General features: G+C 42.0%; 1 protein-coding gene across 1 annotated transcript in view; it reads right to left on the bottom strand.

The window, feature by feature from the left end:
- The window catches only part of opcml (opioid binding protein/cell adhesion molecule-like), a 330,675-nt gene extending 306,034 nt beyond the window's left edge, over nucleotides 1-24,641 (bottom strand). The window contains exon 1 of the mRNA XM_053847035.1: nucleotides 24,334-24,641. Within this exon, the coding sequence (XP_053703010.1) occupies nucleotides 24,334-24,394 (61 nt within the window). The 5' untranslated portion in view covers nucleotides 24,395-24,641. The remainder of the gene's footprint in view (nucleotides 1-24,333) is intronic.
- Between the last annotated feature and the right edge of the window lie 414 nt (nucleotides 24,642-25,055).

Raw genomic sequence — 25,055 nt, 5'->3', positions numbered from 1 at the left:
AGGGATCCTCGGCGACGTTCTGTCACTTCCCCACTGGATGACTACAGTTTCAGTAAATCCCCACTGCGCCACCATTCTGCTACATTTCCCTCCTGACAAGTGTGAAATTGGGGATTCTTGTACGAGATTATTAAACAGCAGCGGGGGAAGATTTGTCATAAGTTGAAAGTTTAAACCCAGAGCTTCGGGCCACATTGCATTGTGACTTCGGAAAAAAAAAAAAAAAAAAAGTTCACTTTATCATCTCTAAGGGAACGCACTGCAGTAAAGGTTAAACATGAATGCAATCGACAGCTCACTTTTAAGAATGACTGCTGCACTTTGCTGAAGACCCAACCCATTCTTTCTGCCGGCTCATTGTATAATGCCAGTCTTAAAGAGTCAACATAAATGCCTACTGAATCACGGCGGGAGCAGGGAGAGCCCAAACAACTGGTCCCAAGTGCGAATTGACGTCATGGACTTATACAAATTCAGTGGTTGATAACTGCGGAAGGGATGCTGGAGGGATGCGGCTCAGCGGAGTCATGGGTGGGTCACGGTTGGTCAATGGAAAGGCTTTTCTGCCCGTGAGGCCACTGAGCCAGCTGTAGACCCGCCGGGCCCCTCAAGACCCTTGTTGCACCAAGTACAACTCACATTTCCTGTTTTCATGCTCTATTTTTATTCAACCAGCGTCACGGCACACAATTTGAGCAGCACTTTCAAGGATGGTAAATTCATGTCGACGTTGCCAAACGTCTCTCGCAGCTTTTTAAGAAGTAAAGTTGCATCTAAAGCTCTTTTTTTAATGCCTAGGGACACTACATACCAGACGTGCCACTGTTTGGCTGTCACAGTTATGAGAACAGACAGCAGAGGAGATTCTGTTTTCCTGTAACGTGCTGTCATTGGCATCAGTTTTTGGTCGGCCAAAACGTCGCTGGTGGAGAGCTGAATAAAGGTCAGCACCAGCTGCGGCGGCACAGAACACTGTTCCAGAGTCCTGCCTTCATGAAAAGTGTCGCACGCTGTCAGATGGAAGATCCAATTTTACATATACACAACTGTAAAATTGAATTCTGAACATAGATATGTATTTAACTGGGGAAAAAAGTTTTAGAAAAAATGTTTAAAGCTTGAAGGGAACATAACTACAGCGACTCTGGATTAAATTTAAACTATTGATGACATTAAATGTTCTCTTTATATTAGATAACTTGGCTCTGTGATCAGGCGCTGTGGGTCTGGTTCACCGTCCCTATGTTCTTTGTCTGCTCAAAACTGTGAAGACGTGACTCTTCTCCCAGATAAACATACACCCAGCTTCAGATACTTATATCACACAGCTGGATATTATAAATATATCCTACATGGATCAAAGGGCAAAAAAAGTAAACAAGTATATACAACACAACTGTCACTCCTAAAGGTGCAAGAACACCTTCTAGCTGTAACAGTTTCAATGATCGCAAGTCAGCGTCATATAGAGACCTGTGCTCAGATGCTGCAGAAGAAAGTTTATTTGGATTTACTAACTATTAACCAACCATTTCCAGCACAGGACGACCCTCGATCACAGTGATGGGGTCCATCCTCGGTCTACAACGTATATTAAACGTTATGTTTTGGATTGGATTGGCTGCTCCATTGAGCGTGTTTCCGGCCATAGTTGTGATGCATTCAAGAGATGTTATCAAGGCGGGCAGTTTATATGGGGTGACTGGAAACTGGTTGAGAGTTGGAAAAGCCAAAAAAAAAACTGTCAAAGTATTATGAAAAAAAATTAAGTAAAATAAATCTGTGTTTCCCAAATTCAGAAAACGGTCTCCCGATCTTAAAGAATCCTTTAAAAAATTTCCAGAAGATCCAGAAGGTGATGCAGATGCAAAAAAAATGAATAAATTCTTGTTCTTTCCAAGTGGTTTTGTACACAGGTTGACAGACAAACCAGCGCGTTGGAAAACAACCTCCTTGGAAGAGGTCATACATCTCTGTACATATATATATATATATATATATATATATATATATATATATACCACAAGGGGTTCGAATGTTCATATGTAGAAGCATGAGCAACGTAAGTATAATAGTCTACACGTAAAATCACAATTAAAAACCCTCGGAGTTCAACACACACAGTCCAGAATAAAAAAACATAAAAACATGCAAAACTGACTACATTCACTCAGTACAAAAGGACTTTAGGAGCCTACTACAAGCTACACAGAGGCCTTTGTCAGTCAGGACAACATGAGTTTAAGTAGCTGCCGTAGTTGAGAATAGATCGGTCCCAGCTAAGCACCGCTAGTGAAGCTCAGATGAGCAGAAGACGAAGTATGGGAGTAAAATAAAACCATGTTAAAAGCAGATCATCACACGACACTGTTAAGTTTTTTGATCGTCACCTTTCAGCGCATCGCTGGGCACGAAAGGCCACTTGAGTTGTCGCCTTAGGAGTGGGAATGAGTCATAATATAATCCGCATTTAACTTGTAACTGGGCTGGATATACATACTGCATCCATGCGCTAGCTGTAAAACCATGAACTGTAATTCAGAAGAGTACCTCTAGGGAACTATTGGCTCCTCATGGACCGCACTATATTTATTTATTCTCAGGGAATGAGAGTAAAAGTGAATGCACTCTAAGCATCTGTTTATTTATTCCAGTCTAATTTGAATGTAGCACCTCTCAGTGTCAATATACAAAAATACACTCTCACTCTTCTGAAGCAAAAAAAATCGATAACAAATCCCCTCCCGTCTGCGTTCTGGAGATTAATTGTTGAGGTTTAGAATCTGCTGCCTAAAAACTGATGATATGTTATCAACATGCAAATTAAATTAATGTGCTTTTGAATTGGATTTTAAGACGGATTTGGCCCGGGGCCATGAGTTTGACTCTTGTCTTATCGGCTTCTTTTGGATACCTTCCATTAGCTTCTCACTTCGGTGGCACCAGATTCTTCGGGAATGCCACATTTGAGCAACTTGGAGGCGCCGCTCCAGACTTGTGAAATACATGTGTCAAAGGGTAAATGTCTGTTCCTGAGTACTGCCTCCATGGAAGGTGATGGATCTCTTCAATAATGTATCCAAACAGTGCAGCGGCTCATACTGAATCTATATCAACCATCTATGTGGGAGACGCCAGCAGCAGACACCCTTCCCAGAGCACTTTAGTCCACAGAGTCATGCTGTGTGACTTTGCCTGGTGGAAGATGTTTCCTCTTTAACAGTGATGACCTCATCATTGCCCGAGTCCAAGTCCGAGCAGCACCAAAAGCAGTGACACATCATTGAGAGCCGGTGTCTGCATCGCTCATGGCAAAAGAACAACAAATGAGATGTGACAGCTGGAAGAAAAAAAAAAAAAGGCCTTGCTGATGGGGCGAAAAGGAGAACAGAGGGTCTTTTGTATCGGTGGTATAGTTGAGTCCACTGGAACTACTGTCAGGACAAACACAATATATAATAGTAGTACATGATATAGTAGTAGTATAGTATCGTCTGACACATGCAAAAAGAAAAAAAGATTGTCTTTCAGAGAGAGTAAATAATTGAATGCTAAAATGTTTTGTATGATTTTTCTCAGCCTGGACAAACCGTGGCACATCTTCTTGTCAGGTCTATGTTGCGTGTGTTTAAGGATCTATGTGAGGCTATCGCCCACTGCTGTCTGGTTACGTTTGAACGGTGTGGTCAAAATAACTATAGGGTAATGTTGGGTAAATGAGGTATCGTGAAACAGTGTCCTAACTTTCAGAGGCCACTAGATGGTGCTCTTGGTTTAGAAAGGATGTGAGGTTTCATTGAATTGAGTTGTTCAAGTCCAAACGTTTTACGGCAGACAGCGCCAACTGATGGCCTGTGAAAATCAAGACACTGTTTCATGAAACCTCATCTACCCATCATTTGTGAGGCGAAATCATGTTGGGTTAAAATAATGATAAAGACAAGGTGGATGGAAGTTTGCTGGTCCTGTTTGAGTGCACTTCTATTTGCATCTATTTGTTTTTTTTGTGGGTTTTTTTTTCACTCCAACTGTTTTCACTCCCAATCCATTTAAACACATTGCAAGCAATAGGTTCTGTAACTTGGAAGTTCAAATCCACCAGCTCATCTCAAAAGAACTGAAAACTTTCCTCCCCTTACTTTTACTTTTCACACAATTTCAAGAACCATTTTGGGCGCCTAAAAGATAAAGTGTCATTTTGGGACAGGAGACGCCGGAGGGTTGCTGGTCAACAACTCATACAGCTGATCGAGATGCTAATGTTCCTTCCTTGACCATTCGCATGTGCTGATGTGCTTAGTCTTGCTCCACTTCGCTCTGACGTGTCACCAGCAGGACGTGACACCCGAGTCAGACAGCCACACGCACATGCCACATGAAATCACTTCTTTTTTGCTCACACAGGTTTGCAAGGATTTGGGTTTAAAAAAATAAATAAAAAAAAAGGTAAATACCAGCTCATGCAAGGCAATGAACTCTAAAAGGCAAACGTTGACAAGCAGATCAAAGAGAGGAGAGTCCTTATGAAATGAGGCAAAAGAATGGGTCCAGTGAACAGCTCAAGCTCACTCAGGCAGAGGACAGACTCAGAGGTCAAGTGACACTCAGACCTTCATTTTCTACAACCAAGTACAGTAACATAACAGACAATGGTGCAGTGGAGTTTGATGGAAGTGGAGCAATAGAAGTATGTGGGAATTACAGCTCTTCATCTTCAACAATTACAACTCTTCTTGTCATTTTTTAATTTATTTATTTACTTATTTGCGCAATATTAGACTCATGTCACAAATGTTCAAGCATCCAAACTTGCATCTGTGTGTGTCATGTTAAATTTCGCTTTCAGTATTTCAGGAAAGAAAATAAATATTATTATTTATTTTATTTTTTTTTTAACTGTGTTCATGCGGAGCTTCTCTCTGGGAGTGAGCAGGATGGGTAGGATCAGGATCCAGTAGATCAGAAGGACAGCACATGTCAGGTGTTTAGGAGACAAAGTCAGAGAGGCTAGATGGAGATGGTTTGGACATGTACAGAGGAGAGAGTAGAGAGAAGATGTAGAGGTTGGAACTGCCAGGCAGAAGATCAAAGAGGAGATTTATGGAGGTGGTGAAGGAGGACATGAGGTTTGTCGGTTTGAGAGAAGAGGAAGCAGAGGACAGGGTGAGATGGAGGAGGATGATCCACTGTGGCGACCCTTGAAGGGAGAAGCAGAAAGGAAAGAAGAAGACTATATTGTTATATATCACAATATTCTGATATACCAACCCTTCCTCACGTCTATGGAATAATATATTGACATTAGGAAAGTGGACTTTTGCGTCCTATACTGACTCCAAAGGCTGCGTGTGTGCATGTAACTGGTCCCGTCCTTGTAACAGACATCCTTAAGTAAAGCTTTCCTCATCTACAAAACACATGTTATAAACCTGACTTTGACTGAAACATCCCTCTATTCAATCTGTACTATATTTACGTCTGGATCAGGAACGTCTCATGTCATTTTTCAGAGTGAATGTGCCTAAAAACCATTTAAAGTTTCGACCTTTTCACTTGATTCACTCTTCACTTCGTCCTTTTCCCTTAAGCTGAACTTTCCTTAAGTGACTTGTAGTTTATCGATGCACTGTGATTCGGAATCTAATAACTGTCTGGAGCCCAAGGGGACAGGTTTATAATTAATATTTACCAACACGCCGCACATCACGGCAGGACTCCCATCCATGATTCACTGGAACAAACAGTGGCTCCTTATCAGTATGAGTAAAACACCACACAAAACAGTCACTCTCCTTTGCAGTTATTTGGGGCGCTATCTTTTTCACTTACTGTGTAAACAGAGAGATGATGCGATGACCTCGCCGTGACACTTTTCTCAACAGCAATAAAAAGAGAATTGTTTCGGGCGCTGAGTTTCAGTTTTATCATGCAGCACATGCCAAGTCATCCGCTGGCAGGGCTCAGCAGAATGTGGACTGTGATGAGAGACAAGTGTCAGGGAAAGTTTGTCCTCTGTAGCAATGAACTCGACCTGCATTCATGATAAGTTCCAACTTATTTTATGCTGCGTATTTGAGCGTGGTAAGCTCTTTTAGAAGTTCGAAAACGAGTAAGTGACGCCGCACTATTTATGAGCCAGAAGAGGAGAAGGTACAAAACTCCTGTTGTCTGCTCTTAAACCCTGTTGCAGTGGGAAAACCAAACCTTGGCGCCTTGTCAGGGGGAAAGACTCTTCACATCCACCTCTATAGAGTCGTACTGCACGCCCTCCGAATCCAGAGCCTCACCCCCTGACTCGAACGTGTCACTTTGTGCTCTCCATATGTTCCTTTTCGGACTCTCCCTCTTTGACCCGCTGCCAATGGTGCGCTATTACACCCCCCTGTCTCAACCGTTTCTGCACAGCGTGTGATCTCCCATGCTGGGTCCCATGTTTGTGCGCAAGTGACGGCTAAATTCATTCTTTTCAATTCATTCAATCCATTCTTGCCAGCAGCCCCACAAGCAAACAAAACACATTCAACAAATGTGCAGTGATTTGGAAACAAATACAAGACAGTTTTACTCATTAGTAATTGTTTGCAAATAAACATTCATGCCAAACTTAAACCACTATTGTAGCTAGCAGAAAAGCTATTGGTAGTGGCGAGCTGATGAAGAGTTTTTTTTTTTTTTTTTTTTTTTTCACAGATCAGTTGGTGGCACTACTGGTAGTAAATAATGAAATGCTTTTTTGAAGGTTATGGGGCTGAGAGTGCCATCTAATGGACACTTCAAATGGTGACGCTGCATACTAGCTAGCAGTCGCATAGGTAGCTGAGGTTTCACGAAACACAGCCATGACTTTCAGAGGCCACCAGATGGCACTGTCTGCTGTAAAATGTTTGGACTTAAACAGCTAATTCAATGAAACCTCACATCATCTCCGAAGCCAGAGCGCCATCTGATGGACACTCTTTCACTCCGTCAATCCAGCACTAACTACCAGTTATGGGCTCATGAGGTTTCATGATGCAGTGGCCTCATTTTCAGAGCTCAGTAGGTGGAGCTCTCGGTTTTAAAAAAAGACGCGAGGTTTCATTTGGAATGGTTGTTTTATTCCAATGATTTAGGAACAGAGAGCGTCACCCAGTGGGCTCGGAAAATGGGGACACTGTTTCATGAAGCCTCATAAGCTCACCTCTAACTATTGGTGTCATGGTTTTAGCGGCTTTTGTGGCCGCAAAGCTACACTTCGCCCGCATTTTCAAGGAAGTGAAACAGGTGTTCAACTCAGCAAAACACTGACTGTTTTCATGACCATAAAATTGAGTTCGGGTTAGCAACCTTCACACAAGACCCAGTGCGTTCTGCTGATGGAAATGTAGTCATTGCTGCCGAGTGAAAATTGTACGACAGGTATATCAACCTCAACCATAGTAAGGCAATGATTTATATACAGTTTTTATGTGTTGAAAATCAAAATCACATGCACGTATACACAGACTGGGAGGGTCATGGGAAAGACATGCTACAACATTCAGTGGCTGCTATGACTAAGCTAATGACCTTAAGACAAGAACAGAGCTGTTTTTTTGCCCTATAAATAATACATGCCCCTCTTTCATGGGACACCCCAACTTTCCAACGCATCAATGCCTGGTGCCAGCCTCCTTCCACCCAGCAAGGACCTCATATTTGGCCAGTCATTCAGTTCCTAATGATCGATGAACGCTCCACGGGAATTGCTCACTGGTGTATGTCTGGAATGGATGTCTTTGTGCATCGCTGCTACAATGACCTGGCTGTGCAGGAGCACAGACTCACTGTAAATGCTCGCTTCATTGTGTCGTTCCAAACAATGTCCCCCTGTTCAAAATTACATTTTCCTCTAACAGTTTGACATGGTTATCAGTTAGCGGAACTCAGAAAGGGCAAGAGTGAATTAAAACTTAGCCCAGAAAAAATGTCAATTCTCTCTCCGCCAATTATATCTGCTCCCACTGTCGCGTACGTTTTATGGTACCAAACTTTCCTGTGGCCGCACGCTATGTGTTTTCCTTGCAAGTTTTCAAATGAGCGATGCATGTCCTCATATTTTGTGTGCTGTGTTGAGAGAAATTCAAAAAACACCTTGAAGTCAGGCCGACTTTCATGTGGGCTTCTTTGTAGCAGCGATGACAACCGAAATGTTTCAGAATCACAAGCATCACTGACAGTTTATGGCATATGAATCAGAAGAAGTGGATACTTACTGCACAGTCAATCAAACAAGGGTCCATTTTAATAGCCAATAATTCAATAATTTCAATCCAGAGAATTGCAGAGTGATGGTGAATGCAGGCGGCTATAGGTGTGTCATTATGATAAATGGTTCAATCCCCTGACGCGAGGGAAGCTGTACTCTGCGGGTCACACTGAGATCGGAAAAGTTGAAGGCGTTATGGCCAGAACCTTATCTCACGCCACAGTCGGTATAATGCACAGACCCCTGGGTAACCATGACACGCTGAGAAGGTTTAAAGGAGGGTTTATCTGAAATTGCTGTCGGTTATTTACTGTTTTGACCGATGGTTTATTTTGCCAGTTGGTGGTAGTTAACAACAAAAAGTATAGCAAGAAAAAGTTTAATAGAATTGGTTTCAAAAAGAAAATTCCTGACAATAAGCATGTCATGAATTCCCATATTTGTGTATGGTTATGAGCTCAGTAGATGGCGCTATCCATCAAAAAATGTTGTAAGGTTTCATTGAAACTCGGACCTCATTTTCAGATCTCACTAGGTGGCACTAGTGGTGATTTTAATAAAACAGTATTTCAGGGGTGATGATGATTAAGAATTGATGTGAGGTCTCATTGAATGTTGTTCAAGCCCAAACATTTTACAGCAGACAGTGCCATCTGGTGGTCTCTGAGAATCGGGACGCTGTTTCATGAAACATCCTCAACCCTTCAATACTGTGCCATGAAACCTAATCTACCCATCACCAGCATTTACTACTGCGACTACTAGTAACAATGCCACAAGTTACGACTATGTAATTCAAGTGAGCCCCAGGCTGTGTCATATTTACTAAATGCAATTTAATGTTCTTATGATGGTCCCTAAATATGGATATATAAGGTATAGATTATATGTTCATGTCACTGATTCAAACAATGTAATTTACATTTATTACATTTACATTACATTTCAAGATCTGAAAAGCAAAAAAAAAAGAATTCTGAAGGCTTTTATTTTGGTAAGGAGCAGGAAGCCAGGCGAGCATCATGAGTTGACCAGCTACGATCATGTGAAAACCCGCTACAGTCGAGTTAGTACTGGATGCCGTGTGAGCAAATACCATCGTGTATGCAGCAGATTCCACAGCGTGAGAGCAACATGTGAATATCAATACGCCACAAAGGATTTCTATGTGTATACACATGAAGTATATACCTGGAAAAGGTACTGAGAAAATATTCAAAGGGGTGCTGCATGAATGCCCTGTGGAAAGATAAGCATATAGCTTGCGGGATTTCTCCCAGAAAACCATCAGATATGGTCAGATATTGAGTGCATACCGGGGGGAAGTCAGTGGCCAAAGAATGTTCATCATATTCTCCACAACATAAACACCTTGGATGACTTTGCTTCAGAGGAAGCGTCATATTTGAATGCCTCGCCGGCCGGACGCTCAGCTGCTCACAGCACCAACCCTTTAAAGAAGCCGCTCATCCAAGCGCACCAACACCAGCAGACTCGTCCACCTGGAGGACATTTATTACAAGCGAGGGAGGTCAGGGGCCAAAAAAATCATCAGGCAGCTCAGTCACCCAAGCCGCACTCGTCTGCTGCTTTTAAGAGGGCGTTCCCACTGCGGAAGAATATGGAGGATGTGGAGCTTCTCCCTGTCTCAGACAAGCCATGTCCTGCATCTAAATATTCCTCGCTCATTTTCAAGTTGTCCTTATGATAGATTCTTCAGGAGAGTTTTTCATTTATTGACAGTTGGGCATGGTGACTGTGAAGTGAACAGGCTTTCCAAACTTTCTTTTTTGCTTGCATGAAGCATGCTTATACCTCCAGCACCAGTGGACAATGTATTGAAGGTGTCACTCAATATATTTATCATTGTTTTTTTACTTTACATCTCCATCATCTCATATTCCTCTTACAAAATAATCCTGATCAAGGATCATTCAACAGTCTGGACAAGTGAACAAATGCGCTGTTTCCAACTGGTGTTGACATATGATGTGTTCATAGGTCGACATGAACAAGATCAGTGGCCTCAGATAATAAAAAGACATTGTGTGCACCTGACATCTTAAGGTGTTTCAGACACTTTTTGGAATGAAAATAAACTCACTCCTTACGCCACAATAAGCACCACTCATCTCACATAGACTTGACTCTGCAATAGTCACTGAACGTTCGCTCTGTCCAACACAGTAATCGCCAAATATTTAAATAAACAAGTCATGTGCTTATGAAGAGTTAATATGTGTTCCCAATTTGTTCTACCAGCTGATCTTACAGAGAGCGTCTCATCCACTGGGACAGTCGTCCATGTGGCTGAGACTATTGAAAACCCGTATTCCTGAACTTCATTGTGACCCATGTGCGTCACTTTAGATCTCTACTGACCACATTGGTGTAGTGCAGTTGTATCAAAGTACAAGCTATGAATTCTGTACAGCGTCATGATCCATAAAATACGATTAGATCGATTGGTTGAGCACCACAGACCTAAGTGAGGGCAGCGTAGCACATGTATGCGGACAGTGAGTCATGGGTGAGGTGTGTAGTATGGATTCCATTTGGGAGTAGGATTACCAGGAAAGGTGTACGTGGGTGCTGAAGAGCTGGACAGAGACTAAGCTGGGACTCACACCAAAAACATTGTTTTTAAACCAGTAAAAATTCGACTGAATGCAGGACGTTCACTCCCTTGTTGGCACAATACATCACGACTTTTCCAGTGACATCCGACTTACGAGCGGGATCGGTTCTGACCAACCAGTCATTTGTCGGACTGGACATCAGTCAAATGCCATTCAAAATAGCCGACGCGAGGGTTATAGGTGCTACTGTAGTGGTAGATGGCTGTGTGAGAGTGAGATGCTGGATACTGTGCTGCCGTAACTGTCGTACGCGATGACGGGCTGCTACGTGCTGCGGTGCCAGACAGTGAATACAAAAAAAAGCATCTGCTGGTTGTGGTCGTAAGTACAGGTGGACGTGAGTCGAGCAGGTGGTAAGTCGGATGTTACTTATATTTCTTATTAATGACTAAACTACATGCACTTTGGTCATGTGTGAACGTGTAAGTAGCTGCCTTGACTCCACCATGTATATCCAATTAGTCGCGCATGCAAAATGAAACTGCTTCATTATTCAATGTCACAGGAAATTCTGAATCCTTAGAAGTTTCACTGTTAACACTGGGTTTAGTCCAAAAGCAATTGTGCTTCTTAATGAAAGTAGATTAAGTCAAAGGAATAAGCTGATGAAGCCTTTCTCTGTAATGTGCCCGGAAATATGTGGCTATTTCAATGTATTGAGGATGAAAGGATGTCACTTTTTCTGAATAAATCCGAGCGGCATCAGCAACGCACCTCAGCAGACATGAATGTTAATGGCGACAGGCTCATAATAATGGGGGAGAAATAATGCTGCTACTTAGTTGCTTAAGTGCACAGGCTGGTATCACAACACACACACACACTTGTGAACTCTCATGGGAAGGAAGACATTTATTTGGGAAAACAAAGTCAATAGAATTATTATTACAAGCAATTATTAAAGTCATAAAAGTAGGTGGCCAGCCTTTCTCAGGTTTTTGTTTAGGACCTTGGGCTGGCAACCCGCACCCAAGTAAAAAAATAAAAGTTGATTTAAGGGTCGCTGAAGTTTCTTTGTTAGCATGTTGAAGCCAGGAGCTTGTTCAGTGAAAGGCTGCTGCTCCCCAAGTGTCGGACCAACAGACTCAAGAACTCTTTTGTGCGCCATGCCATCGTACTCGACAACTCCTCACTTGTGGGGAGGAAGTAGCAGGGTACGCTACACTACATAGTACTGGACACTTGTGCAACACCCGTCTCTCTGGTGCAATAACCTATTTTAATCTAGTTTAATTTTTTTTATTTTTTTTATTTTTATGTTATTATTTTTATTATTTCATTTATTTTATTATTCTCTGTGTGATGCTCTTTCTTGCCTCTATTGCTGCTGGAAATGTAAATTTCCTGGAGGGAGTCATCCCAAAGGGATCAGTAAAGTCTAGTCTAAGTCTAAGTCTAAGTCTAAGTCTAAGTCTAAGTCTAAGTCTAAGTCCATCTAGCTAGTGGGCTGTCAACAGCCGCCTTTGCACAGTAGGGACTGCAAAAAGTACACCAGCTTTTCTGTGGTGCGATGAAATATTCCCACACTAAAAGTGATCAATTGTGTGTGTGTCTTTCCAATTTCTCTCCGGTCTCTGTTTCTCCATTGTTTCGGCGGTTAGCGCTCGGGCCAATGCTAATTATCCAGCGCACCTGCTGACAATGCCGCAGTCGACATCACCCAAACAAACATTTACTCAGCGAACCGCCAGCGTTCACTTCACCAGGTCATCAGGTTCTACGCATGGCAGCACTCCTTCCTTTGTCTAACTACGTTCATTGTGGGCCATTCAAGTGTCTACTGTGAAGACTGGATGTGTTAAAGCTCAGTTAAAGCTCAGTTCAACGTCATTACAAGGCCTAATAATGTGGACAATATTGATGATTTACAAGTAAATGGATGAGAGATCACTCTTTTCCGATTGAACCTGATACTTTATACATAGCATTATGAGTGAATGTTCGACTTTAATTGACTTTTTTGTGTTTGTGTTTTCCATTCATAATTCAACTGAAACCAAAAACTAAACCATGCTATAATTTATGACATTTCTTTTCATGTTTTTCATAATTTAATTACATTTTATTCCGTGAGTTATATCCATTCATTCCCCATTGCTTTCCCGCGCTTGAATCCTTTTCATCTTTCTGAATTATATTCTTTCTTTCCCCTTCACTTCCACTGTGATTTACCTGGCGCACGTGTTTTAGAAGATGAATAGCTCACAAAGTAAACTTTCAAACCTCTTCACAGAGTGAGAGCAGTTCTGTGGGTGAGATATGCTTCAAAAATGACAGCAAGATGACAAATATTACCACCAATTCGTGTCTTGAATGTGTCTGGACATGCTATATGCAGGTACAAGGGACCGTCAACTGTCAAGTTAAGAGCAACTGTAGCTCAAGAAGGAAACCGCAGATTACCAGGTCTGGAATGCTGACACAGTGTCACACAAGAATGGGACCAAGTGGATTAGTTTGGGCTGACCTATGAATGCGTCACCGTGGAAGTATGGTGGAATATGGTCGTCCATCAAACGACAAGAGAATTTCATCTGCAAACGCACACACTGATGGTGTGAAGTGGCTACATTTACAGTGGACAAACTTCAGAATCCTGGTTTTGACAACCACCCAGGTAACAACCAAACGTTTATATATGCAAGAGATGAAACACTGTCCTAATATTCAGTGCTCAGTAGGTGGCGCTCTTGGTTTAAAAATGATGTGAGGTCTTATTTAAACAGTGGTTCAAATCTAAAGGTTTTAGAACAGAGAGCGCCATCTAGTGAGCAATGAAAACGAGGACACTGTTTCATGAAGCCTCAGTAGCCCATCACGAAATAGAGCCGCTTCAGTTGCTAAAATGTGTCCATTGGGGGCGAGATAAAGAAGAGCTAACCAGTAACATGGCATAGTCGTATCTGTTTATCATATTTAATTCTCTGTGGGTCACATTCCTCTCTAAACCCTTATTGTTTACGAGAAAAAAATAAATGATTGACAGTTTCAATATGTCAGTTCTAACACAAGTTTTCTCTTGTTTGTTGGTTCATGAACCCGTATTGAGATAGTTCTGAGAGAAAGAGCCGCGGCAGTGGTTCAAATGAAGAAAACTGATCAGTGTTTCGAGATTATTGTGACATTCATCCTTGCGTTTTTGAATTTTCTGTGATTAGCCTTTTTATTTGCTCCATTTTTTTTGCTTCTTTTGCTTTCCCATGTATTTTTCCTTTTGTGAAAGAAGAAAGAGGTTTGGTGTGAGAGAACTGTTCTAACTGTAGAGCGTGCGGTGAAATGAAGATATAACTGCGGAAGTACAGTTAAATGTTCTGTGTGGATAAGGCTGTGTCCCATTTCTCACTTGTTTTTGACCCTAGCGCTCAGTTTTGTGCATTCACGTGTAAGTGTAGTGTGTCCCAACACTCCTAACAGCGAGGGCACTTGCCGTTCACCACTTGAAATGATCCCTTCAAACCAGAGCTGACTTGAAACAAAGTGGGAATATGAAGTGTGGTTACATTTCCAGGATACCAAAGTACTTTATTTAAAAACAATGTTAAATCGGACAACAGGGACATTTTTAGTCACAAGGACTACTCTTCTGTTTGTTTACTTTCTCTCGTATCACATGTAAGCGACCCAAATGGTCACTGTCCAACAACATGAACAATACAACAAGTATCTACAACAGTATGTTTTCATTCCTTCTTAACAATAACAGTCTAGCATCCATGCTAACGTTAACATTGTCATACCTCTAACAGATCACCGCAACATAGCGGCGAACAATGTTCCCTCTAAGCTGCGCGCAATTGTGCGAGAGAGAGAGAGAGAGAATCATTGCAGCGCAAGTTTCGGACTACAATACATAGAGACGACACGCTAGTCAGGTGAGGGAATGCTCACTGTTCCGTGACGAGCGGTCACAGAATACAGTGGCCTCCACTGGACAAAATTATATATATATATATATATATATATATATATATATATATATATATATATATATCGCTCAACTTGGTCCAGGTGACCGCTCAGAAAGATTGTGCGTTTGCTCAGACGCATTGGAGGGAACATTGGCGGCTTTGACTCCGCCCATTTCTTCTCCGTGGGTTCACCAAACCAATTGAGGTTGTCAGCGCCAATGTAAGAGCTTGCAAAAACGTTGGGGATGGCATTTCCAAAACGTCTCTAACACTCGATATACAGGAAACAAAACACAGCACGGCAGCCAATGACACGTTTTCTTTCCGTGTGATGTCATGAAGTGTTGTCCCAATTCTTCGAGATATCAATCTCTTCACTTAATCATCGGAGGGTACTTCATAGTGGAGACCACTCAAAACCAAGTACTAGTGATAAGTGCTCGTGTTAGGGAGAGAAATGGGACACAGCCTGAATCTTTTCTCATTATGAGCATTTCCTAAAACTGTCCCGACACTCAGAACATCAAGCTAGTTCCCACTGACTGAGAGATATATGAATGCAATGAGCACAACCTTGGCAGCGATACCTTCCATTCATGTGGTTGTTTTCCTCAGCGCGGACTCTTTCCTTTAAATACGTATAAATCTGAGCTTTCTTCCTGTAAAATAAGGATGCTGAATGAGCAAAGGACAGCACTGATATGACACGTTGAAGTTAGGTCTCTTCACCTGCACAACAAAACCAACAGTTTACAGCTCACGCAATAGTTGTGTCTCAAATATATGTGGTGCAGCAGATTTGGGTCACAAATATCCATTTTGGGGGCCAAATAAAACACTTGTCACCTCGCCCTTGTGCAGTGTAGGGTGAGAGAAGCAGCTGTTCAGTCAGGGCAGTTAATTTCCCCCGCAGTGATATCGCACAGCTCCCAGGTGTGAGAGTGCATGTTCAAAGTCTGTAAGAATGTTCCGCAGGACAAAGTTGTACATGCAAGATCAGCGAAATCCCAGAATGAGGTGAGGCGAGGAGCGTTGGGGTGCAAATCCAGGGTTAACCATGATGGATTCTTACTCGAGTAAGTGTGTACTCCACACACAGAAAGGTAGGAAAACTTAAGTTGCCACTGAAGAAGATGGATGTGGACTTCAGATGAATTTATCTTCACTTGTGAAAACATGAATAATCTGCTGCTGTCGTGGACAAAGTAATTGTAAGCATTCGCAGATCTGCTCTTGTTGTCACTGAAATAGCGTGCTGCAGCATGTAACCCCGCGAAACTAGCGCCAAAATCCGACACACATTCCACATGCCCATTAGAAGAATTTGAGCTGCGACTGGCTCCTCTATGCTCACACTCGAGACTCTCTAATACAGTCTCATGCCATATGCTCTCGCCGCTGTGCTCATCAAAAAGTCATAAATAAATAAAAACGCGTGCCGCACACAGTTGATACACTGTACATAGGAGTGGAACGTGCTGAGCACACAGCTAGCCACGCACAGCAGGAGGCCTGCCTTTGAAAAGCATGAAACACTGCGCTGCCGCCAACCACAGCAATCAATTATCGCACTTTACGATAAATTGCTTTTATCCGTGATGCTGTACGTCAGCGTTTCTTAAATTTGTTTGGAGATCTGTGGTGGAAAAAGGTTTTAAGGTTTAAGGTAAGAAAGTTATGTACTACCTTAAATACCACATACAACAGCTAATATCACTCTTCCATCTACATCCCATTTAGTGTCTTTTTGTGTGTTTTTATTGATTTTATTTCTCTTTTATTGTTATTGTTCTTACTTCCTGTACAAGGCGCTTTTAAATAATATGTATTATTACTATTATTATTTTAAATAGTCTGTGAATCACAGCACTAATCTGTGAATCAGCCCCAAAGGCCAACCATTTTGAAAATTGTGACTCTAAAATAGCATGCAGGGTGTCACGAAAAAATTCCGGTCAGTACAACAAATTTTAAAGCATTGACTACATGAAGCATTTAAAGATGATGAGCAGGTGTCATTTATGTGGAGACGGAAAGGACTGGATCCGTCGCCGCTTTGCAGTCAGGTGCAGCGTTCTTCGGCCACCTGAATCTGAAACTTTTGAAAACGTGGAAACTTTCAGAAATGCAGTGAGGCTAGTCTGTAAATATTTCACGGACATAGCAAAGTCTCAAGAGACTTGTCTCACATTTAATTAAATGTTTTTTCACTTGTCCTTTTGACAGAATAGTTGTTTCTTTCTATTTTTTGCCTTCTTGAAGAGGTACCTAAAAACATGTGGTAGGTATCGGTGATCGGCAGCAAAAACCTTGATCGGAGCATATATATATATATATATATATATATATATATATATATATATATATATATATATATATATATATATACATCTTATATATATCACATCTTTTATTGACATTAAAGCGCTCAAAATGTGCTGTTTTCGCCCATGTATCTGAAGTTCCGTCATCACAGCCGGTCTCAGCTGCTTCTTCTCGTCTCTGGTCCTCCAGGAGATCGGCTCTGTTCGCAGAGCGGTGGACATGTGGTTCTTTTTTTTTTTTTTTTAATCTTTTAGATAATCGATATTTTGACATCCTTATTTAGCTGAATATAGGGTTAAATAATATTCTTTAATAAGTTTGAAATGCTATGACAATTTAGCTTTATTTTCTAGATATGTTCTGGATCAGACGGTTTTTACAAGTCAAGAAAGATTGACGGATTATTTTCACTTCAAAGATCCCCGGCTTGACGACAGGACATTGTCCGGCCTCTCACCTTGTTCTCATCTTCAGAGCACAACAGATGGGAGAAAGAAAGTTGGGGTAGTGTCTGAACTGAACATATTCACTAATGCAGGGTGACACTGCGCTGGGAGTTGATGTTAGGTCAATGTCTTGAGCACAGCAGGTGATGCTGGCGGTGCAGCTGTTCCGCTCCGGGAGTCAGGTTCTGAAAACTTGACAAAAAGGTGCTCTTGCTGCAAAGGATTTTCCAGTGTTTGCCACAATGTAGAATATATACATGATGTTCTCGTCTTCATTCCTGGCACCATGTTCCCACTCGCAGTCTGCTGCAGTCGCACCTGTGGTTTTGAATTGGCTCCCGCAGTTGAACGCATACATTAAGCAAGTAGAATTCTGCAGGAAGATTAACCTCAGACTTTCTGAGGATTTTACGTTTCAGTTTCAGTTTCAGTCAGTAAAGCAAATTACCTTGAAAAGGTAAAGCTACTATCGAGTGACACCTGAATTGCCTTTCACTTTGTGAGAGCACAAATGCAAGTACGTACAATTACATTTATACTGCAAAAGATTCTGAAGATTTAAAATCCATCTTTTCTGGAAAGGTCAACTTCCTTCTCCTCTGGTCATATCTACCTCCCATCCATACAACCACAAAGATTCAAATCCATTTTGTCGCAGTGGCACTGAGCTGAATTTGTCAGCTGAAATAAATAATAATACAGAGATTCATTGTCACTATACATTCAAAACAAGACTGTACCATTCTGCAGCTCGCTCCAAAGGCATCAGATAGTGACTATTAGTGACTAATAGTTACTTCAACATCTTTGGTAATGCAGAAGGCAGACTTGTCTGTAGCATGTTGACTCATTAAACCTTCTATTGAAGCACAGGCTCCGCCTTACGCAGCTCATCCTGAACTGTCCGTAGCAAGTCACGTAAAACAACAACGGAGGTTGGGGTTATGGTCAGCCAATGGATGGTGCTCGCTTTGCTCTGTATATGACAGCGGATCACGTGACTTCTATGGCACCTATCTACATTGAAGTAGTCATGAGAGGTTCAATGTTTTCACACACTACTTAAGAAAGAACAAAAAATGTATTTGAAAAAAGCGCCAACATGGAACATGGAAGGTTGACTTCAGCGTCAACACAGGACGCTTTTGGATGCCAACAACTCTTCAAGAGTACTTTTCTACCTTTGACAGTTAAGTACCTTAAGCATCTGCCTTCACGCCGGAGCAGTCGGATTCTGACATGCTGTGACGTCATACATGTGACATGTATTGTCCAGATAATTATGTGTTTTTACCTAGTCAGAACTCACTTCATTGTTTATCATTTAAATTCAGGTATATCATATGTGTGATCCAATGCATTAGGCCAAGTGGACCAGAAAATAACCCACCGGAATGGACGTAGACTTAGGCTCCTGATACTCAGGTTTTGGTCACGACTCGCTCTTGTACAACCCTTCAAGACTGGTTCCAAAAGAAAGCGCAGCGATCTACATCCTAAAAGAGCTGTATATCACTTTGGCCAACGTCTCGCTCAAGAAACCTATTGTTGCATTGTCCGATTTAAATGTTAGCATATATGAATTTCATGGTCGGAAAGTTGAGTGTATTGACTGGGAGTTTAGGCATCATCATTAAGACCTGCTGCTGTCAGAAACCGGCCGTTGTTACAAGGTGAGTGAAACCATTGCTCTTCACTTGATGGAACGATAACTCCTCCTAAATTTATCACAGCTGAGAAAACTAACAGGAACAAGTGCCCATCTGTTACCCCCCCTCCAGCCCGCTGTGAGGTGGCTCGCACAGGGGACGCGCACACGCCTCTCAATGTGATATAGCAACTGTCAGTAGCAGCATGGAGCATCTGCGACACTTGTTTGGTGATATGAGCAAACTACTGAGCGATAGGACATGCTGTGACCTTTATGCTTAAAGGAAATTGAAAAACGATGGTACGCTGATATAGGCTCTGTAAGAAGACTGAAAATGTAAGGATTTGCAGGTTGGCTTGATAAAATAAAACCAGGATCTCTTGCATCTCCTCCTTCCTCTCATCTTTGACTTCACACTCATGAGCTATATCATAAGACGCAGCTCCAAAAGCAGTCATCTCTCTCGCCCCTAAACTTGTGTTTCAAAGCAAATGCCTGTAACCACGCTTCATTTCCAACGCAGGGGTTCAAGCTCCAAAATAATATCTGGAGGTTAATGAAGTAATAATGTCTTGGCTTTATCCACTCGGTGGCATGTATTTGCATCTTAAAGTCGTCTTATTCCCCTGCGACATCACTGCAAGGCTGCTGCCTCGCTTGACCGACTCCAGGTTTCTGTGTCAGATATTCAAAACCTCTCCTCCGTAAAGGGCAAAGCTGACACACAAACACAAACAAGAAACAACCATGATCAACACAAAGTCTCACCGCTCCACTGAACTCGATATCTTTGCACTGGAAATCCTTTTCTCGGGATAAAATTGAACCATTAGCATGGATTTTTCTGGAGGACATAGTGGGGCGTCACACATTTCAAAGTTACCCTTAATGTTCCACTGTCCCCACTGGATTAAGGATGGGCATTGAAAACTGCCTCCTATTCAGAACCAGGAAGAAATTCTTTGGAATCCTGTGAAGTCCAACACTTTGAACACAACTCTCTGCATGTTCACAGCACGATGTCATCGTCGCTGTCACGGAGGAGTTTGAGCGGTGCCGGATCGTAAAGCGTTCTTAAGTTACAGATGCGTTCATTGATGTTTTCAAATTGTTCATATGAACCAATGAAGGCTTTTGTTTTAAAGAAGCAGCGCTGTTCAGGCATCACAGGGTGAATATATGTTCCAGTTTAGACCTGGATATTTAACTTCTGATCGTGACACATTCCTGTTTCGCTGATCCACTTAAAAATTCTTCATCATGGTGTACAACCTGATGTGACTCTTGAAAAATTGAAAAAGGTTGAGAACCAGTTTTGAGTGAGTTGAATTCTACATTAAAAATTCTAAAACAATACGTACCGATTGACCTGTTTCTCTTCCCTCTTTCCCCCAATGAGAATCGCCAAGGAACCGAATCGATGAACAGTATTGATAATGGCATGAGAATTGTTCAAATCTTATCAAGCCCCACCTGGGATCATCCATAACTTATCTGAAGAGGGAGTTTTTTAGGATTGTAACTCCACACAAGTTGGTATGCATTCCGCACTTTTGAGTTGAATATTTCAGACTTTCATGGAGCAATGTGTATCATCGATCTCATCTGTCCATCACGGCCTCCCTGCTGCTTTCTCTTCCCTCTGAACGCTCCTCTCTCCTTCAGCGAGTCAGGTGAAATGAGCTCACGCGATCAGGACAGGAAGCAGAAGTATGTGTTTTGGTGGCCTTGTAATAGCAGTAGCCTGTCAGAACCATGCCAGCGATGCACAGTTGGCCAACCTGGTTTGATGCTCCTTCTTCCCATCTGCATCTGCATTCTGATGCCAAGTGACCAGCAAAAACACCATCACAGTATTCAAGTATTTGCAGGACAAAAGCTACAAGGACACGAAAGACAAATGTTATTGTTATTATCTATTATCTGTGCATTACCTTGTGGGTGCATCAAACTTTCATTTGCCCCTTTATTCCGCTGCATTTCTCCACAGTTTGAGAAATAACCAGAAGTTATTGTTCAGGAGAAACAGCAGGGTTCCCACAGCGTTCAATATCATCTTTAGTTTGAATTAAGTGAGGTTTATTGAACGCCGCTCCACTGGTTCTGTGCTTTTATTTTGACGCCCATATCAAACCTGCACTTCTGTCAAACAGGAAACAGGTCGACTTAAACTCAGTTGCATTCAAATAAAAGTTCTGAATACTGGCTTGTACTGTCCAGGTGATTTTTATTCTGATAATTCTATTTTTTAATACTGAAGGTGGTCATTACTTAAGCTCAGAATCAGAACCTTCAGATGGTAAAAAATCCATGCTTCAAGCTTTAAATGGTCTTCACTACCTGAACCAGATGCACAGCTGTGCAGAAAAATTGATCATGATCTCACACTCACTGATATCTCACCATTTCTTTAACAGATTATGGAAATATTATCCAACAGTATTAATACTTAATAGTATCTAATAATAGCAGGTGAGCTCAAAAATACTTCAATTTAATCATAGATAGAATATTCGAATGTTCTTAGAGAATGATCGTATAAACTGGTGAATCTGTTTTCTTTACGTTTAGTTGCATTTGTAATGTACTTCTATTTAACTTTAACTGAAGTACAGCAACTCAAGAAGCGCTTTTAGAGTATGTGTTTGTCAGTGCATTTTTACTTTAACTCAACTGATGGAAATTATCAAACAAGCATTTAGACATAATAAAGTCGCTGTGGCTCGACATTATTTGCTGCAGTTCAGTACGTGAACCCGCAGTGACGTCACCCTTTCACTTCACATTGCTGATGCTGTGAATTCACTATGACGCAACATGACACAGATACAGGCTTCTACCACCTTCACTTTGGTCCAGTTTTAAGAGGCTGGTTGTCATAAGCAAGATTTGTTGCTTTGGGGGCATAAGCATCTCATCACATTTCATTTTACAATGAAATTGAAACCAAGAAAAAAAAATAAAGACCAGCAATAAAGAGAAAACTGAGTGAAAAAAGTGACCAAACACTGTTTAATGTTATTTTGAAACTTGCAAGTTGCTGCTCTCTGGTCCACGCCAGGATGGCAGCGGCATCGAACCATTACTGCAGCGTGATGTTTCTGGATCTTATTAAGCAAAGGTGATCATTCAGCACAATTGTGTGGCGAGTCTAATGTAGCAGTCTGAGAGTGTCTCCTCACCAGTGTTGCTATTGACAGTTGAACCGGAAGGGCTGACCCTCGTGATGGAGGCAACATTATTCAATCATTGGGTTCACTCTGCGCTGCATGTAAAGCAGGCCAGCCATGGCAGTGGAGCTTTACAGTCAAAGAGAAAAGGTATTGCGCTGTCTTGAGGAAAGGAAATATCAAAAAAACAGACGCACATTTGATGTTCAGACGAGTGGGAGAGTTTATCAGAAGAACCATAAACATGTGAATTCAAGTTAGAGCAGTTCAGTTTTCCACATTCACCTGATCTGAGCAGCACTTTTCTCATGCAGTGAGACATCTGTTCACACAAAGACAAGCATGACCTTGACTAAACAACACAACCTCACTCCTAAGACGTCACATATCGACTACCATCAAGAGAACTTTTGCATCTCAGAAGTCAACCTGCATTGACTAAACGCAACATTAGGGTTTTTTTTCAAGAACTCAAAACTGGTTGAATGTCATTTTAAAGCCCCTGAAATACCTAGGATAGGGTCTCTTCAGAACCTGCTTCCACACATTCTCACTCGCAAGGCGTCAAATAGCGACTAGCGACTAGTTAGCATGTTGACACATTGCTGTTTCAGTGAAGTCAAAGGTGACTGGAGACTCCTTATGGAGCTCTGCGATTTAGTGAAGGTCTCTGGAGCGCATCACCTTTTGAGGTTCGTAACCCACACCTCCATCTTTCCTTCACATGATGTGCTGCCCACATGTCAAGATATGCCACAGGAGTCGAAAGCCAAATGCCTGCTATGCTGCTCTGGAAATGGCACTGCTTCTTGAAGCCCATCAATACAGTGTGAATGACCAAAATTACACTCTGTATAAGTACCAAAATGGAAACATAAAAATTGTTTATATTCCAAACGCTATGCATCAGCGACAGAGCAAACAACCTCACACTTTCGAACTTCAGAAACAACTGATTTTTTTTGTCATATTTTCATTGGATTGTGATGGAGTGATGAATGCTTTTTGAAAATTGCAGCCATTAACATCACAATGCAATGTTCAGCATGAAGGGCAACTCTAGCTTTAAGCTCACCCACAAAACATTAGGGTCACTAGTGTCTCATGTCTAGCTTGTACCGTAACTTTAGTGTGATAAATATAGTAAATTATTCGGAACCACTTCTTCAGTGGTCTGTGTACCAAGATCACTTCACTGTGAGAGAAATGTGGTGGTTAAAAAATACCCTTAAAAATACAACAGACCAACAGAAATAAACAGTGATAGAAATGGTTTATTTCAGGATTTTAACAAGGATACTGCCATGGAGGCTAAGCACAGATAATGGCTCCAAAATATGTTGAAATCGCTCAGTTGCTTCTGCCTGCCAACTCTTTATTGAGAAATCTGAACTTTGCTAGTGTAGAAGAACGTCTGACACAATAGTTCCCCATCGTGATGTGAAAATATTTGCGTCCAGATGTGGGCCACTGTGTTAAACTCTGCTAGGCAGCACACATGTCCATTATAGATGATTCCAATGTTAAGTAGTGAGCACCTCAATGCTCTTCTGTCTGGAGGGCAACACCGTGATAAAACACCGAACAAGCACCTCTGAACTCCAGTAGTCAAACCTCAATCCTCTCTGCTCCATTGATCCGAGTCTTCTAAACAAAGCACATCCATAAACACTGAGAATCAATTTCCAGACACGCCGTTGATATAATCAACTCGTAAACATGGATTTTTACATAAAACGCTGAGCAGTTATTGATTCTGACTTTGGTACACAGAGGATCCGTGCTCATCTTCTGGGCTCAGAGATATTGTGACAGGTGGGGAAGTTTTTCCCGGCGCTTAGGAAGAGCCTCAACTTCAGCGAGCCTCACAATTCAATTGTCAGGGATGAGAAAGGCTCTCAAGTGAGCGGCAGTCAACGACAAACTGATGAGGGACGTCAACGTGGAGAAGAGGAGAGAAGTCTTACCTGGGAAGACGAGCGCGGCAAACACCCAGGACAAGATGATCAAACACAATGAATTATACATGCTTCCCCGAGCCTGCTGCTTTCTCAGTCTGTCTTCTGTTGTAGAGCTGCCCACAGCAGGACTTTAGAGAATTGCCCACTTTGCTTCTTTAACTTGTTCCTCTGGAGACTTTGCCTCGGCTGTCAGCGAGGATCTGTTCTCCTTCCCGTCTGCAGGATCACTGACGCTTCTTTAGATCCAAATTGGAGTTGGTGACACAAACACAGAGCGCGTCTGGATGCTGTATTCTGTCTCCCGCTCGCTCTTGCTCTCTTTCTCACGTAGTACAGAGCACAGAGGGACCAGTCCTCCGCAAGACCGAGGGAGGGGGGCGGTGGGAGCAGAAGGCGGGAAATCTGTGCGCCTCTATCATTGGCTGAGGCTTTTGGCAGTCACACATAAACAGTCCTGGCTCTGTTTTTTGATCCCGCTATAAATCGCTAACCCTGATTTCCAGCCTTGGTGCTCCGTCACAGCAGAGCCAGAGTGATGGAGATTGAAAACGGGAGCCGGGAAGGTGACGTTTGGGAGGGAAGGGCTGAAATGAGTTATGAGTAGACGGATGACCCTCTGACAAAAGCTGGGGGGCAGAAGGATGGTGTAAATATTGAAATGTTTTCGCTCGTGACGCAGGAGTGAGTAAATACTCGCGTCAGAAATGTGCTTTGGATCAGATGATTTT

Source organism: Synchiropus splendidus, chromosome 17 (genome assembly GCF_027744825.2).
Source record: "Synchiropus splendidus isolate RoL2022-P1 chromosome 17, RoL_Sspl_1.0, whole genome shotgun sequence".
NCBI classification, from domain to species: domain Eukaryota; kingdom Metazoa; phylum Chordata; class Actinopteri; order Syngnathiformes; family Callionymidae; genus Synchiropus; species Synchiropus splendidus.
This window is presented reverse-complemented; position numbering and strand designations above follow the sequence as displayed.